The sequence below is a fragment of the Coffea arabica genome, chromosome 7e (assembly GCF_036785885.1).
Source record: "Coffea arabica cultivar ET-39 chromosome 7e, Coffea Arabica ET-39 HiFi, whole genome shotgun sequence".
Taxonomy (NCBI): Eukaryota; Viridiplantae; Streptophyta; class Magnoliopsida; order Gentianales; family Rubiaceae; genus Coffea; species Coffea arabica.
Genome location: NC_092323.1, coordinates 41,549,407 through 41,565,493, shown reverse-complemented (window position 1 = coordinate 41,565,493; position 16,087 = coordinate 41,549,407). Strand labels below are relative to the sequence as shown.

Below are 16,087 nucleotides of genomic sequence, written 5' to 3'. Positions count from 1 at the left end.
TGATAAGATAGAAAAGGTAAGAAACGGTAGTTTAGATGTGTATTTGTGTCATATTGGAAAACTTTTTGTGATTAGTTTTTGATAGGATGCATTTTAGTGGGTATTTTGGGCATTATTGCACAATTAATTGACTAAATATTTTCGTTAATTGGGTGGATTCTACTGATATTTTGTTTTGGTGCTAATTGCAGGAATGGTTGCTGAAAAATGCTTAAATTCAACTTTTAGAAGATTCATCGGACGTGGGGCCCGTTTGAGAAGCTGAAGAAACCTAATTGTAATAGATTTTACTTTTATATATTTCTAGGGAGTCTGGCTGCAAATTGGAAAACAGGTAACAATTTTTCGGCTATTGTGGGGGATTGTATTTATCTCTCGCGCGGCTTAGGTTAGAAGGAGAGTCTTTTCCCTACTCTAAAAAAATTAGACTAGAGAGCCGCAGCTCTGCGGAAGAAGCAGACAATAGCCACTTTTGTTGACTCTGGGATGCTTGTCAATTTTGATTAGCCTTGACCCATGAAATCAAGCTATTGAAACAAAATCTCTCGTATGTCTCTTTTGTGAGGAAAGAAAGAAAGCAAAGTGCAGCCGCCATTGTGGACTTTGTGGGTTTTCTCTTTACTCAATTTTGACCAAAAATTGGGAGACTATCCGACGTATGCTTTAGAGGAAAATTGGCAGCAGTAAGAAATCTCGTGGTGTTTCCTCTCGGTGTCGACCGAAGCAGGGGTAAAATAGTTCTGAAAACTTTCACAAACTCCACACGCACGACCTGTCATCAAATCATGGGGAACTAAACCTCTAATTCTAGTCAAGGGGGCAACTGACGAATTGGTTCATCGAATACTGTGAGATCTAAGCCGTTATTAATTATTTCCTCCGTTTATTGGTATTTATATACTCCCTGCTCTTAATTGTTATAGTTCTTATGTATGATTGATTAGTGCGCAATAATTAATTATTCATAGAGACTATTTTGCTAAATAGGGGTAATTGAATCCGTAATTGTTCGTTACCTCTATCCCAGTAGCAGCTGGTATAATTGGATTTATGTCAGGGGAATATATGATCTAGCTTAAATAAACCCTCGTAGCGTGTTTATTGGTTAGGATTGGGCCTTTCTAATTATTAATGCAATCTGGAAATTAAATCCTACGGTCGTACCTAGGGTTGTTTTTGGGTTAGAGAAATAGCTAACGGTCGTACCTTAGCTATCGATAAATTAAGGAAGGGTTGGTTGTTTAGCGCATGCGAGACAACTATAACCAATCTATTAGTAAATGTTGGAATTACCTCTGAATCAATGATCAGTTGCATGAACCATTTCTGAAGTACACCCTTGGCTAGAGTTTCTCTTAGTTATTTCTTTCAATCGATTATTTTCTGCAGTTAATTTGTTTATTTGGCATTTGATACCAAAACCCCCCATTAATCTTGATTTGAAAAGAAACAAAATATCTTGCTAGTCCCTGAGGAGACGACCCTGCTTACCACTGTCTACTAGTTAGGGAATTCAGTTAAATAATTAATTCAGGTATATCGGATTAAGTAAACTCTTCGGGAACAGGGTGAATCAAGTAACCCATTGCACACCTAGAGTCCCTGCTCCAGTACTCGAATTGATTACTGACTGTTTCAGGTGGTAGTTAGGTTTTATTTATTATTATTGCACAGGTTCGGCACCTGTCAATTTTTGGCGCCGTTGCCGGGGACTGGCATCTGATTTATTTGTTTCTTTTTTAATTCAATTTTTTTTTTATTATTTTTTTTCCTTTATTTTTCTCTTGGTATTTTTGCTAGTTTATGCCCCGTTCGTCTCGCACAGGTGAGTTGATATACGATCTTGAGGTTGAGAAGGCAGCGCGTAGGCGAAAACAAGAAACCAAGAGACGAAAAGAAGGGCACTTATCTTTTGCAAACGAGTCAGTAGAAGACGAATTTAGCATGGCCAACACCCAGACATTAAGGGAGCTGGCTATCCCAGACCTGACTCATCAGCCCTTGTGCATCACGTTCCCAACTCTGGCTGAAAATACCTCTTTCGAGCTGAAATCGGGGTTGATTCAGCTCCTGCCTTCGTTCCATGGTCTTTCTGGTGAAGAACCCCACAAACATGTCAAGGAATTCGAAGTAGTTTGCTCCAGCATGAAACCTCCTGGGGTCACTGAGGAGCAAATAAGACTGAGAGCCTTCCCCTTCTCTCTCAAGGATGCAGCGAAGGATTGGCTATACTACCTACCTGCAGGTAGTATCACCACGTGGGCACAATTGAAGAAGAAATTCCTGGAGAAATTTTTCCCCGCATCCCGAGCTGCAAGTTTGAGGAAGGAGATTTGCAGCATCAAGCAGTACTCCGGGGAGTCATTGTACGATTTTTGGGAAAGGTTCAACAAGTTGTGCGCTAGATGCCCACAGCATCAGATTAGTGAACAACTGTTGATCCAGTACTTCTATGAGGGACTCCAGTCAACTGACAGGAGTATTATTGACGCTGCGAGTGGAGGAGCCCTGGCGAACAAGACACCGAGGGAAGCGTGGGACCTTATTGAAGCCATGGCAGAAAACTCTCAGCAGTTCGGTTTCCGTGAGAGCACTCCTACCCGTAGAGTCAATGAGGCAGAGACGTCATCCATCCAGCAGCAATTGTCAGAGTTGACGTCTGCTGTCAGGCAATTGGCAATGAGAGACACACCGCGAGCGAAGGTGTGTGGAATCTGTACTAGCATTGACCACTGCACGGATTCGTGCCCCATTCTGCAAGAGGACGGGGCGGAACAGGTAAATATGGCCGGAGGCGTGCCCGCGCCCCGCAGGCAGTATGACCCGTATTCCAACACATACAACCCCGGTTGGAGAGACCATCCCAATCTCAGTTATGGGAACAGGCAACAAGGTTCATTCCCGAATCGTCCACCAGGATTCCACCAGCCTTGGCAACCAAAATCTCAACCCTCATCCTCCAATTCAGGAAGCTCCCTGGAGGACCTAGTCAAGAACCTGGCCACAACTACTACCAACCTGGCCACGACTACTACACAGCTTCAACAGGAGATCAGATCCTTGGCCGCGAATACCGCGCAGCTCCAGCAGGACACCAAAGCTGACAAGAAGGACCAAGATGTTCGAATAAGTCAACTGGAAACTGCCATCAACCGCTTGGAGTCTCACGTTTATGGGAAACTGCCATCGCAACCCGAGGTAAATCCCAGAAATGTAAGTGCCATGACGCTGAGGAGTGGCAAGGAGTTGGAAGGGCCTAGAGTGAAAATTTCAAAAAGCAAAAGCGAGGAGGAGATAGAAAAGGAAATTGAGGAGGAAGGACGTGTTCGTGAGGATCCTAAGGTAACTTCCACCTCTCCACTCACTATTAGCTCTAACTTACCCCCTTTTCCTTGCCGGTTGGAAAAGACAAAGAAAGTTGAGAAGGAAAAAGAGCTCTTGGATGTGTTTCGGAAAGTGGAGATCAACATTCCCCTGTTGGATGCAATCAAGCAGATACCGAAGTATGCTAAATTTTTGAAGGACTTGTGCACCCACAAGAGGAAGCTAAGGGGAGATGAACGAGTGGCGGTGGGAGAAAACATGTCATCTATACTCCAGAGAAAACTCCCACCAAAATGTGGAGACCCAGGTATGTTCACCATTCCCTGCAAGATAGGAGGTACTCCAATTAGGAAAGCAATGTTGGATTTAGGGGCGTCAATCAATGTAATGCCTAAAACAATTTATACGTCCCTTAATCTTGGTCCATTAAAAGGCACATGCATTATAATCCAACTTGCAGACCGCACCAATGCTTACCCAGAAGGGTTAGTTGAAGATGTTTTGGTGCAGGTCAATGAGTTAGTTTTTCCTGCAGATTTCTATGTCCTAAACATGGGGGATGAAAGGGCACTAAATCCGTCTCCTATTTTGTTAGGTAGGCCATTTTTAAGCACTGCTAGGACGAAAATAGATGTAAATGAGGGTACTTTGTCGATGGAGTTCGATGGGGAAATTGTAAATTTTAATATTTTTGATGCGATGAAGTACCCAGATGAGTCTAACTCTGTTTATGCTTTAAGTGTTGTTGAGCCCCTTGTGCAGGAAATATTTGAATTGGAGGGGGTTGATGCACTAGCAGTGGCATTAGCCAAACATCTTGAGTTGGGAGCAACTCCTGATGTGGGACTGAGCGATGAGTTATATTGTGCAGTTGGAGCACTGCATTCGCTCCCACCAATCTCCCCGAGGTATGAGCTTACGTCTGTCTTCGTACCAGAAACTCAGACGAAATTGTTGCCTTCAATTGTGCAGGCACCTGAGTTGGAGCTCAAGCCTCTTCCGAAGCACCTGAAGTATGCATTTCTCGGAGATAATGAGACGTTACCAGTCATCATATCTGCACACTTATCACCAAGGCAAGAAGACAACCTGATTCGCCTTCTTCGAGATCATAAGGAGGCGATTGGGTGGAGTGTAGCAGATATCAAAGGAATTAGCCCCTCCTTATGCATGCATCGGATCCGACTTGAGGATGATGCAAAGCCAGTTAGACAAGGGCAACGGAGATTGAACCCACTAATGATGGAAGTGGTCAAGAAGGAGATACTTAAACTCCTAGAGGTGGGGATCATCTTCGCCATCTCAGATAGTCCTTGGGTGAGCCCCGTGCAAGTAGTCCCGAAAAAGGCGGGAGTAACTGTTGAGGAGAACCAAGAGGGTGAGATGGTCCCGGTGAGAAAACCTACAGGATGGCGCCAGTGCATTGATTACCGGCGTCTGAATGCTGTGACAAAGAAGGACCACTTCCCTTTACCTTTTATTGATCAGATGATAGAAAGGTTAGCTGGCCGTATCTATTATTGTTTTCTTGATGGTTTCTCTGGTTATTTTCAGATCGCAATAGCACCAGAGGATCAGGAGAAAACTACCTTCACCTGCCCCTTCGGTACATTTGCATATCGGAGGATGCCTTTCGGCCTCTGCAATGCCCCAACAACTTTTCAAAGGTGTATGGTAAGTATATTCTCTGAATATGTAGAAAAAATTATTGAGGTGTTTATGGATGATTTTAGTGTGTATGGAGATAGTTTTGATGAATGCCTTGATAATTTAGCTTTAATTTTGAAGAGGTGCATTGAGACAAATTTAGTGTTAAATTGGGAAAAGTGTCATTTCATGGTAGATCATGGCATTGTTTTAGGGCATGTAGTGTCGGCCAGAGGTATAGAGGTAGACAAGGCAAAAGTCGATATTATTTCTGCTTTACCTTACCCCGCAAGTGTGCGGGAGGTGCGCTCCTTTTTGGGTCATGCAGGGTTCTACAGGAGATTCATCAAAGATTTCTCCAAAATTGGAGCGCCCCTGTTCAAACTGTTGCAAAAAGATGTAGCATATGACTTCACCGAAGAGTGCAAAGTGGCATTTGACAGGCTACGGGAGTCATTGACATCACCACCTGTTATCCAACCTCCAGACTGGAGCCTCCCATTTGAGATAATGTGTGACGCGAGTGACTATGCAGTGGGAGCAGTGTTGGGGCAACGGATTGGCAGGGCGGCTCATGCAATCTATTATGCATCAAAGGCGTTGAATGGAGCCCAACTCAACTATTCTACAACAGAGAAAGAATTACTTGCTGTGATTTTTGCACTAGAAAAATTTAGACCATACTTGTTAGGTGCAAAAGTAATAGTTTTTTCTGATCATGCAGCCTTGAGATATTTGATGACAAAGAAGGATGCTAAACCAAGACTTATCAGATGGATCCTGCTCCTTCAAGAGTTCAATTTGGAGATTAAAGATTAGAGTGGGGCAGAAAACTTAGTTGCTGATCATTTGAGCCGCTTGCTTGCTCATAAGGAGGAGCCACCATTGAGGGAGGCATTTCCAGAGGAGCAACTACTTGCCATTAACTCGTCTACACCCTGGTATGCTGATATAGTAAATTTCTTGGTGACTAATCAAGTGCCTGCAGGGTGGCCAAAGGCTAAGAGAGACAAGTTGAAAAGTGATGCCAAATACTACATTTGGGACGACCCCTACCTTTGGAGACAATGCTCGGATCAAGTGCTAAGGAGATGTGTAAGTGCAGAGCTGTGGTTAGTGATAGAGGGACACATTTCTGCAACAAAACTATCACTGCCTTGTTTCGAAAATACGGTGTACTCCACAAGGTATCCACACCGTATCACCCGCAGGCGAACGGTCAGGCCGAAGTGTCGAACAGGGAAGTCAAGTTGATCTTGGAGAAGATGGTGCGCCCGGACAGGAAGGATTGGAGTTTAAAGCTAGAAGACGCGCTATGGGCGTACAGAACCGCGTATAAGACGCCGATTGGGATGTCTCCTTATAGACTTGTTTTCGGTAAGGCTTGCCATCTCCCCGTGGAGTTCGAACACAAGGCGTTTTGGTCAGTGAAGCAGTGTAACATGGGATTAGATGAAGCAGGGGTCCAAAGGAAATTGCAGCTACCAGAGTTAGAGGAGATAAGAAATGAAGCGTATGAGAATGCCACGATCTATAAAGAAAAGAGTAAAATCTTTCATGATCAGCAGGTTTCTAGGAAAACTTTTGTAGTGGGGCAAAAGGTCCTCTTGTATCACTCAAGGCTTAAACTTTTTCCCGGTAAGTTGCGTTCTCGTTAGATTGGTCCATTTGTCGTTTCTAATGTGTTCCATTATGGTGCAGTGGAGATCCAAAGTTTAAAAACGGAGAAAAAGTTCGTGGTGAATGGCCATCGTCTCAAACCTTATTATGAGGGGTTCTCTGTTGAAGAAGTGGAAGTTAAACACCTCTGTCAGGATCAAGCGCTTACCATTACACCAAAAGCTATAGCTTTTAGCGAAGGCGCAACTTTATTTCCTTAACCACAATGGCAGCGCAAAGCACCGTACCACGCTCGGCCAGCATGAGGGGCTGCACCCCTGGGTGCCACGGGCTGGGCGGTTAGTCCCTTCGAGCTGGGATCTGAGGGATGTTGCTGATTAGGCCAACAATCCCTCCCCCAGCAACAGCCAGGGAGACTCGAACCCGCGACCTCGCTCTGATACCACTTGTCAGGATCAAGCGCTTACCATTACACCAAAAGCTATAGCTTTTAGCGAAGGCGCAACTTTATTTCCTTAACCACAATGGCAGCGCAAAGCACCGTACCACGCTCGGCCAGCATGAGGGGCTGCACCCCTGGGTGCCACGGGCTGGGCGGTTAGTCCCTTCGAGCCGGGATCTGAGGGATGTTGCTGATTAGGCCAACAACCTCCAAGATCCACCTTATCATGCTTGAGGGTTCTGGCCGTGTCTAGCCAAAGACATTAAAGAAAGGCGCTACTTGGGAGGCAACCCAAGACTATTTGTTTTAGTTTTCGTGCATTTTTTTGAAGTTTTAGTTAAGTGTTAGTGTCAATTGATGGTTTGATGTTTTGTGGCAGGAGATTAGTGGTTAGGCGTGCCCACGCCAGGTGGTCACGCCTGAGGAAAAGGAATTTTCGCTCAGGTTCTGCGAACTCCATAGTAGTTAGACGTGCCCACGCCAGGTGGTCACGCCTGACGGAGGAAATTTTCGATCAGGTTCTGCGGACTCTATAGCAGTTAGACGTGCCCACGCCAGGTGGTCACGTTCGAGGGGAAGAAATTTTCGATCAGGTTCTGCGGACTCTATGGCAGTTGAGCGTGCCCACGTTAGGTGGTCACGTTAAAAAAAAAAAAAAAAAGAGAAAGGGGTGGCGAAAAGACGAAATTGCCCTTATTGAAAAAGAAGGAAAGAACCGTAGCCCTACTTCTTCTTTTCTTCCTTTTTTTTTCTTTCTTTCTTCTTCCTTTTCTTTCTTCTTCTTCCTTATTTTCTTTCTTTTCTTCTTTCCCCTCTTTTGCCTTGTCCGCCGCCGCCACCCTGCCAGCCGCCGGATCGCGCCATCAGCCCAGCGCGCCGCTCTCTGCGCGACTCAGCCCAGCGCGCCGCCCATCACGCCTGCTTCCTAGCTGCGCGCCACCACTTGCAGCGCCGCACGCCACCAGACGCGCGCGAGCTCCAGCAGCCTCGCGCGACCCCTCTGCTCGCCCGCCGCGCTGCCAGCCGCACGCCACCAGACCGCGCGCAACTCCAAGCGCGCCTCTACCTACAGGCCTCGCCACAGCCCAGCCTAGCCGCGAGCTCCTCCGCAGCAGCAACACAACACCAGGCCAGGCCCAGTAGCAGGCGCACAGCACGCCGCGCGCGCCTGCCCTCGCGCACCAGCGGACGCCTCCAGACCACCCCTGCTCCATACTTCACCAAATCCACCGCCTACTCCAAACCTCCGGTGATTTCTTTTTAAATTTCTGTCACTAAGTAGCTGAGGCCAGATTACTAGCTTTTCTTAGCTGATGCCAGATTTTAATTTCTTAGCTGAGGCCAGATTTCTTTTAATTTTGCTAACTGTTGACAGATATCTTGTGGTTGATTTGAGTGCTGTGATATCAACTATGGTTGGTTGGCGATTATTTGTTCAATTTTGGGGTAGAATCTGAAGTAATTGGGGGAATTCTTGTTGTTTTCACGTTTAATTAGTTTTTGGGTGAAGTTTTTATTGTTATTCTTCTGGATTGATTTTTGGGCTGTTTGGTTGCTATTTGTTTAATTGATGGTGTTTGGAGCTGTGTTTGGGGACCCCTTACTTTGTTGATTAACCACCGCTCCATTTTACCCAACTTCACCGTGACTTTGCCCTCTTTTCCAATCCCCAATGACTAAACCAAAAACCAAAGGCAAGAACAAGCCTTCCATTTCAACCCCTCAGCCTACGGTCCCCTTAGAGCGACCTGCCCCATCGACTGGGCCTGGAGGGCCCCGTACTCGCCTTGGGCGGAATAGGGAGGTTCATATCTCCTCTCCGGCCCATTTTGGCGGTCATTTGACCTTCACCCGGGCTGCCGACAAGGAGCGGTATGCCTCGGCTTGCACAAGGAAGATAATTTCTTGTAAATACATCCATGGCCCTACACTTGATATTCTAAACCTGAGGGATGAGGTCACGCAGCACTTGACTAACGTAGGCTGGACCCGCTATGCTTCTATCATTTTACCTGCTTTCACTGAACTGACGTGGGAATTCTATGCTACTTTTGAGTTGAATATTCCTGATGAATTTTCCGTCACCACTCCTGGGGTAGTGAGGTTTCGATTAATGGGTAGAGAGTTCATCCAATCTATAACTGAGTTTAATTTGGCTCTTGGGTTTATTGATATTCCTTACTCCCAGAGTGAGGAGTATATGCATAGTGTGTGCGAGTACTCGGAGCCATTTTTCTCTCATTACCTTGATTATTGGAGTGGTTTGTCAGTTGACCGACAATGCTATGACCCCAGTCAGTCTAAGGCTTCTTATCTTAAGAGCGCCGCCTACCGCTATTTACATAGATTCATGGCCTATAGTTTCTCAGGTAGGAAGGATAGCTCGGGTACTCTGACTAAGCCCGAGTTCTTTTTCGTGTGGTGCATGGTCACTCGGACTAAGGTCAATTTGGGTGGCTGGTTTGCCCTCCAGCTCCAAACTGTGCTAAGTAAGAAAAATAAGCCATTAATCTTAGGTTCATTTATCACTCAGTTGGCTGTAAATCTTGGGGTTTTGGACTTAAATAACCATAATTTGCATCGTGCTTGTACTATGGAACCCCTCGATTTGGTTTGTTTGGAGAAAATGGGTCTTGTGCGACAGGTTAATGGCGTTTTCCAGTTTGCTCCCCCGGGGCCAATCTCTGTTCCTCCGAAGCGCAGTGCTTCCAAATCCACTGCCCCGGAGGCTGGTGGTCCTTCCACGGATACACCTGGACCATCCTCTTCGGCACCCCCACCATCTTCCTCCATCGATAGCCAGCTTGCAGCTCTTCGGTTCCAGATGCAGCACATGGACACTCGTATGGATCGGATGGAGGGCCAAATGGCCGGCATGGCCCAGAATTTAGCACAATACCTCCACCACGTGGGTTTTCGCCCACCGTGCCCTCCACGACCTTAGTTCACCTCTGCCCCCCGCCGTATTAAGGGAAGTGTTGTTGCCTTTATCGCTTTACTTTCTTCTTTATCCGCTTCCATTGAGGACAATGAAAGGTTTAGGTGTGGGGGAGGGTTAATTATGCATTAGTGGTGCTTTGAGCTGTTTTATTTGCATTGTCCTTGCCTTAGTAGTTTTTTTTCCCTTTAAACTGTGATGAATACAATTGAGATGTGAGTATAAGCAGTAAGTTCATGCCGTGGGGTGTTCTATTTTCCTTAATATTGAATTGATTGCTGAATATGCTGGATTTGACATCAATTTGACCACTTGTGCGATTTTTGGGCCTAATTTTTCGTTTGTTTGAGTGGTTAGTGCACATGGTTTGTCATTCTAGAACTTGCTCGGTTATGCGTGTCAAGACCACATCTAAATGAGTTTAATGCATTGAAATGATAGGGCACCTAGGAATAAGCCATTTTTGGACTTTCTTAAAACCAACCCTTGGATTATTTACTATCATTAGGGAGCCAAGTTGAGCCTTAACCCCTATTCGTTCCTTGAGACCCCAGCTCTTAGCCGTGAAACCTCTTTTTAGACTTTCTTTTTGAACCTCGTGTGAAAAAGTGCTTTGATTTCATTGTACAGACTTTTGGAGTATTATTCGAAGGGCATTACACCCATTTATGTCTCAAAAAAAAATCCAAAAAAAAAAAAAGAGAGAGAGAAAGAGAAAAGAAAAAAAAGAGGGATGTGAAGAGAAGACAAAGTGCAGGAAACCAGCAAGTAAAGTTGACTTTTAGGGTGCTGGTTGGGAGTATTGAAAAAAAAAAAAAAAGCAAAAGAAAAAAGGGGTAAGAAGAAAACAAAAAAAAAAAAAAAAGGGAAAGAAAACGAGAGGGGAAGTAGATGAATGAAAAAGGAGAAAAGGCGAAGGGTGTGGCAAGTGCTTCACTTCACTTGTGTGATGGTTGAGATGCCTTTAAATTCCAGATGTGCAAGAATCTATGTAATGAATTTCTGGGCACTTTCTTTATACTTTTGCACCCTTTTGACTCCTTTTAATCCTACCTTCTCACCCTAACCCCATTACAACCTTGCAAAGTCCCTTGATTGCTGCACTTAAATTCATGAGTAGGTGGTGGAGATATGATATATGAGCAAGCTTATGGTAGTGTCATTCTATTGTGTTGATTTGAGAGCCATCTTATATACATTTCATATACACTTTGGAGTGAATGAGTGCACTTAGAACTGTGAGCATTGTTGATTTGGTATATTCTGATTTCGATGAGGTTATTGGGGAATTTGGGATGCCGTTTTTGGTATGAACTGCTGTGAGTAGCTTCGTATCTTGATTGTACTTCTGAGTTAATTATGCTTGAGGGCAAGCATAGTTCAGGTGTGGGGGAGATTGATAGGATGCATTTTAGTGGGTATTTTGGGCATTATTGCACAATTAATTGACTAAATATTTTCGTTAATTGGGTGGATTCTACTGATATTTTGTTTTGGTGCTAATTGCAGGAATGGTTGCTGAAAAGTGCTTAAATTCAACTTTTAGAAGATTCATCGGACGTGGGGCCCGTTTGAGAAGCTGAAGAAACCTAATTGTAATAGATTTTATTTTTATATATTTCTAGGGAGTCTGGCTGCAAATTGGAAAACAAGTAACAATTTTTCGGCTATTGTGGGGGATTGTATTTATCTCTCGCGCGGCTTAGGTTAGAAGGAGAGTCTTTTCCCTACTCTAAAAAAATTAGACTAGAGAGCCGCAGCTCTGCGGAAGAAGCAGACAATAGCCACTTTTGTTGACTCTGGGATGCTTGTCAATTTTGATTAGCCTTGACCCATGAAATCAAGCTATTGAAACAAAATCTCTCGTATGTCTCTTTTGTGAGGAAAGAAAGAAAGCAAAGTGCAGCCGCCATTGTGGACTTTGTGGGTTTTCTCTTTACTCAATTTTGACCAAAAATTGGGAGACTATCCGACGTATGCTTTAGAGGAAAATTGGCAGCAGTAAGAAATCTCGTGGTGTTTCCTCTCGGTGTCGACCGAAGCAGGGGTAAAATAGTTCTGAAAACTTTCACAAACTCCACACGCGCGACCTGTCATCAAATCATGGGGAACTAAACCTCTAATTCTAATCAAGGGGCAACTGACGAATTGGTTCATCGAATACTGTGAGATCTAAGCCGTTGTTAATTATTTCCTCCGTTTATTGGTATTTATATACTCCCTGCTCTTAATTGTTATAGTTCTTATGTATGATTGATTAGTGCGCAATAATTAATTATTCATAGAGACTATTTTGCTAAATAGGGGTAATTGAATCCGTAATTGTTCGTTACCTCTATCCCAGTAGCAGCTGGTATAATTGGGTTTATGTCAGGGGAATATATGATCTAGCTTAAATAAACCCTCGTAGCGTGTTTATTGGTTAGGATTGGGCCTTTCTAATTATTAATGCAATTTGGAAATTAAATCCTACGGTCGTACCTAGGGTTGTTTTTGGGTTAGAGAAATAGCTAACGGTCGTACCTTAGCTATCGATAAATTAAGGAAGGGTTGGTTGTTTAGCGCGTGCGAGACAACTATAACCAATCTATTAGTAAATGTTGGAATTACCTCTGAATCAATGATCAGTTGCATGAACCATTTCTGAAGTACACCCTTGGCTAGAGTTTCTCTTAGTTATTTCTTTCAATCGATTATTTTCTGCAGTTAATTTGTTTATTTGGCATTTGATACCAAAACCCCCCATTAATCTTGATTTGAAAAGAAACAAAATATCTTGCTAGTCCCTGATGAGACGACCCTGCTTACCACTGTCTACTAGTTAGGGAATTCAGTTAAATAATTAATTCAGGTATATCGGATTAAGTAAACTCTTCGGGAACAGGGTGAATCAAGTAACCCATTGCACACCTAGAGTCCCTGCTCCAGTACTCGAATTGATTACTGACTGTTTCAGGTGGTAGTTAGGTTTTATTTATTATTATTGCACAGGTTCGGCACCTGTCAGTTTTCTTTCTCCGATTGTGTTGTTTCTCGGCTTAGCGAGGCTACACAACAAAATAAACCAAATCCTCTAGCTAATTTGGACAACTCTTCTAGTCTTCTGCCCTCAACAAGAAAATACAGCTAATTGACCAAACCAAATCCAAACTCTACTGGGACTGAACGTCCAGCTTCAGATGATCTAAAAATGCAAAAGAAAAGATATTATTGCCAGCAAGTCTCCACTAACCAAACTCTTTGTTGGACTTTCTTGTGAAAAGATACTAATAGCAAGCTTGGACAATTAGTTAGGTTGCGTTTGATAAAATTGAAGTCTGAAATCTGAAATCTGAAGTTTGAATCCATTAAGTTATTAAGTTATTAAATATTAAATTTAATATATTTGAGTGTATATCACAATCAGTGAAAAGTGAATAACTTACTGCTTATTTTTTTGGAACAAGTTTTGTCTAGAAAATTTAGTGCCACTTAATTAATTCAGATGTTCAATTTTTAGTTATCAAACGCATCTAAATATATTAAAATTTGAATCCATTAAATTTAAGTACTAAATTAAATTATCGAACAGCTGGGCCTTAGTATATCAACAGAGATTCGGGAGGCCCTAGGCCCCAATTTAAGAGAGATATTTGAGAAGTGCCACCCAAAACAGCTAGTTAGTAGCTTATTTGGACCTTTTAGGTTGTTGAGCCTTTTGTTTTATTTAAGCTTTTTTGTGTTTTAGTATTTAGTACTCTAAAACTTATGATTTTGTACTCTCTTTTTTATAGTGAATTTGCTGCTCTTTCACTTGTGACATAGGTCAATTGTCCAAACAACATAATTCTTGTCTATTATATTTATTTTTGCTTTATTATTGTATTTAAAGTTGCCAAAAACACTTCCATCCATTTTCCGGATGACAACTCAAGATGGAGGCTATTTTCAGTTCATGCTGGAGTTAATTTAGTGCTATAGGGAATTCAGAAAAAGTCCATTGAGGGTTTTGTGGAAAAGATGAAACAAGATTACTATATTCGTGATTTCAACTTGTTGAGATCTGCTGAGACTTTTGTGATTTTGGCCGATTGGAATTTGTTGGGGCTTTTGTAGCTTTGACCCATTAGAATTCATTGTGGCTTTTATGATCTTGGTCTATTAGGATCCGTTGAAACTTTCGTACAGAAGGTAAAGCATGGTTGCTGCTTGTCGATGTTGGATATATAAGATAGATATTTGTTGTCTTTATTTTTGTAAAACATATCGAAAATTTTACAAAGATATCTATCCTTTTAGTGGTTATAAATATGATGGGTTTAAATGAGGTCAAATGCATCAAAGCACCAGTCAAGGACCCTAAGCCCCAATTCAAGAGAGAAGTTTTTGAAAGGTACCAAACAAAGAGAGCTAGTTAGTGGACTATTTGGACCTCTTAGGTTGTTGAGCCTTTTGTTATATTTAGATTCTCTTGTGTTTCTAGAATTTAGTGCTTTTAGACCTAGGATTTCTTTTCTTTAGTTTTTTACTCTCTTTTTTATAGTGAATTTGCTACTCTTTTGCCTGCGAATGTAGGTTTGTTGGTTGAGCCATGTAATTCTTATGTCTCTCTTCTATATTTATTTTTGCTTTATTATTGTCTTTCAGGATTGTCAAAAAACCTTTTCATCAATTTTCTAGGACCAGGCCTTACAGAAACTATTTTAGCTCTTGACTCTGTAAATTGAAATGGACAATACAATTCAGAAACCAGAGGAAAAGATGGTGAACTGAGAAAAAATTGCGCAAGAAGAACTTGAGAAATTGTGACAGCAATTTAGACCCACTTCCTCACTCAGTAACCCCAGTATTGATGCATCATTTATTCGTCCAACCCCCGTTTCAAACCAATTGTAACTTACTACTCTACCTGGCTGCCAACAATTAACAGTAACTAATTGTAACTAACTTACAGCAAAGTAGCTAACTTGTCTTGCGGAGTCAGCATTCAATTAACTCCAACTAATTGCTAAGTAAGTAACTAAGTCTTTCTGATACAGTAACGAAGTTAGCTTGCCAAGATCTTACAAAATCTCAATGATATTTTTGAGAACTTTTTTATTTTAGGATGAAAATATAATGTATTTTAGGGTATATCTCACTCAAGTGTTATTTCAATATATAAACTGAAGTATCCTACTTTTGGCTTCGAATCTTCTGTCCCCAAATTAGTCTCTATCCCTCTGTTCCTTCTTTATACAACTGCCACGTGTCTCTAACTTTTTGATAATTCAAACTCAAATAAACCGATAATAATCGATTGACAAGTTTACTCTAACCCCCGACTTGAATGTCAGATGATTTATTGAGTATAGGATATTAGGTGTCAATCTCACAGAAAAGATTGTCAATTACTGATAGTTTTCGAACTCCTTTATTGTTTAGATGATCACAAAATAAAGCACTTAAATTTACTCTACTAACATGTAAGAAAAGAAGTAAAATAACAACAAAAATGTGTCTAAAATTATGGAATCCCTAACTACTCTTGCAAGTGAAAACAAATCATCTATTAGTATCCGTCTTCTTGACTTTCTTGAAAGAGGACAATCTACATCTAATTACCTCAAGGATCTCTTGTTGAATAACTTTTGTATCCCTACATTCATTCCTAAATTGTGTTGCATTCCTTTCTTTCCAAATGCACTAAATAGCAGCTGCCAACAAAAACTCTTCCTTGTTTTAGCAAGAGATTTGCCTTTCAAATTAATTCCAATCCAATCAATCAAATTGCTCCTATTGGTACCATCATACAGCACATTTGGATTCGAAATAAATCCAAATACTATTAGTAATAGAGCAATCAAAAAACAAATGGCTATGGTCTTCAATGTCAGCTTTTTATCTTCAATAGTCTTTTCTTTTCGCTTCTCAATTTTGCTGAACATATTAGCTCTTGCTTATCTGGAGCCTGCAGCACAGGATTTGGATCAATACTTATGGTCTAAATATATTCCAACAAGATACTTACATAGTCAAGCTCAATTATTTCTGTGTTTCATTGTTTTCTTCCAGTGCCAACTTCCAAATAGTTAGCTTACTATAAAGATAAAACTCAGGAAGGGCTCAAAGACATGCAGACTTGAAAGTATTTAGCT

The 16,087-nt window shown here is 42.1% G+C and overlaps 1 protein-coding gene across 1 annotated transcript; it reads left to right on the top strand.

Moving 5' to 3' along the window:
* The first annotated feature begins 6,038 nt into the window (after positions 1-6,038).
* Positions 6,039-6,851, top strand: LOC140011368 (uncharacterized). Its single transcript, XM_072060159.1, has 2 exons — positions 6,039-6,609; positions 6,673-6,851. Exons 1-2 carry the CDS (start codon positions 6,039-6,041, stop codon positions 6,849-6,851), a joined length of 750 nt encoding a protein of 249 aa, XP_071916260.1.
* Positions 6,852-16,087: the final 9,236 nt, after the last annotated feature.

Coding starts and splice junctions, on each gene's coding strand:
- LOC140011368 (XM_072060159.1), top strand. CDS start 6,039: ATGCTCGGATCAAGTGCTAAGGAGATGTGTAAGTGCAGAGCTGTGGTT. Junction 6,610..6,672: donor AAGGCTTAAACTTTTTCCCG/GTAAGTTGCGTT, acceptor ATTATGGTGCAG/TGGAGATCCAAAGTTTAAAA.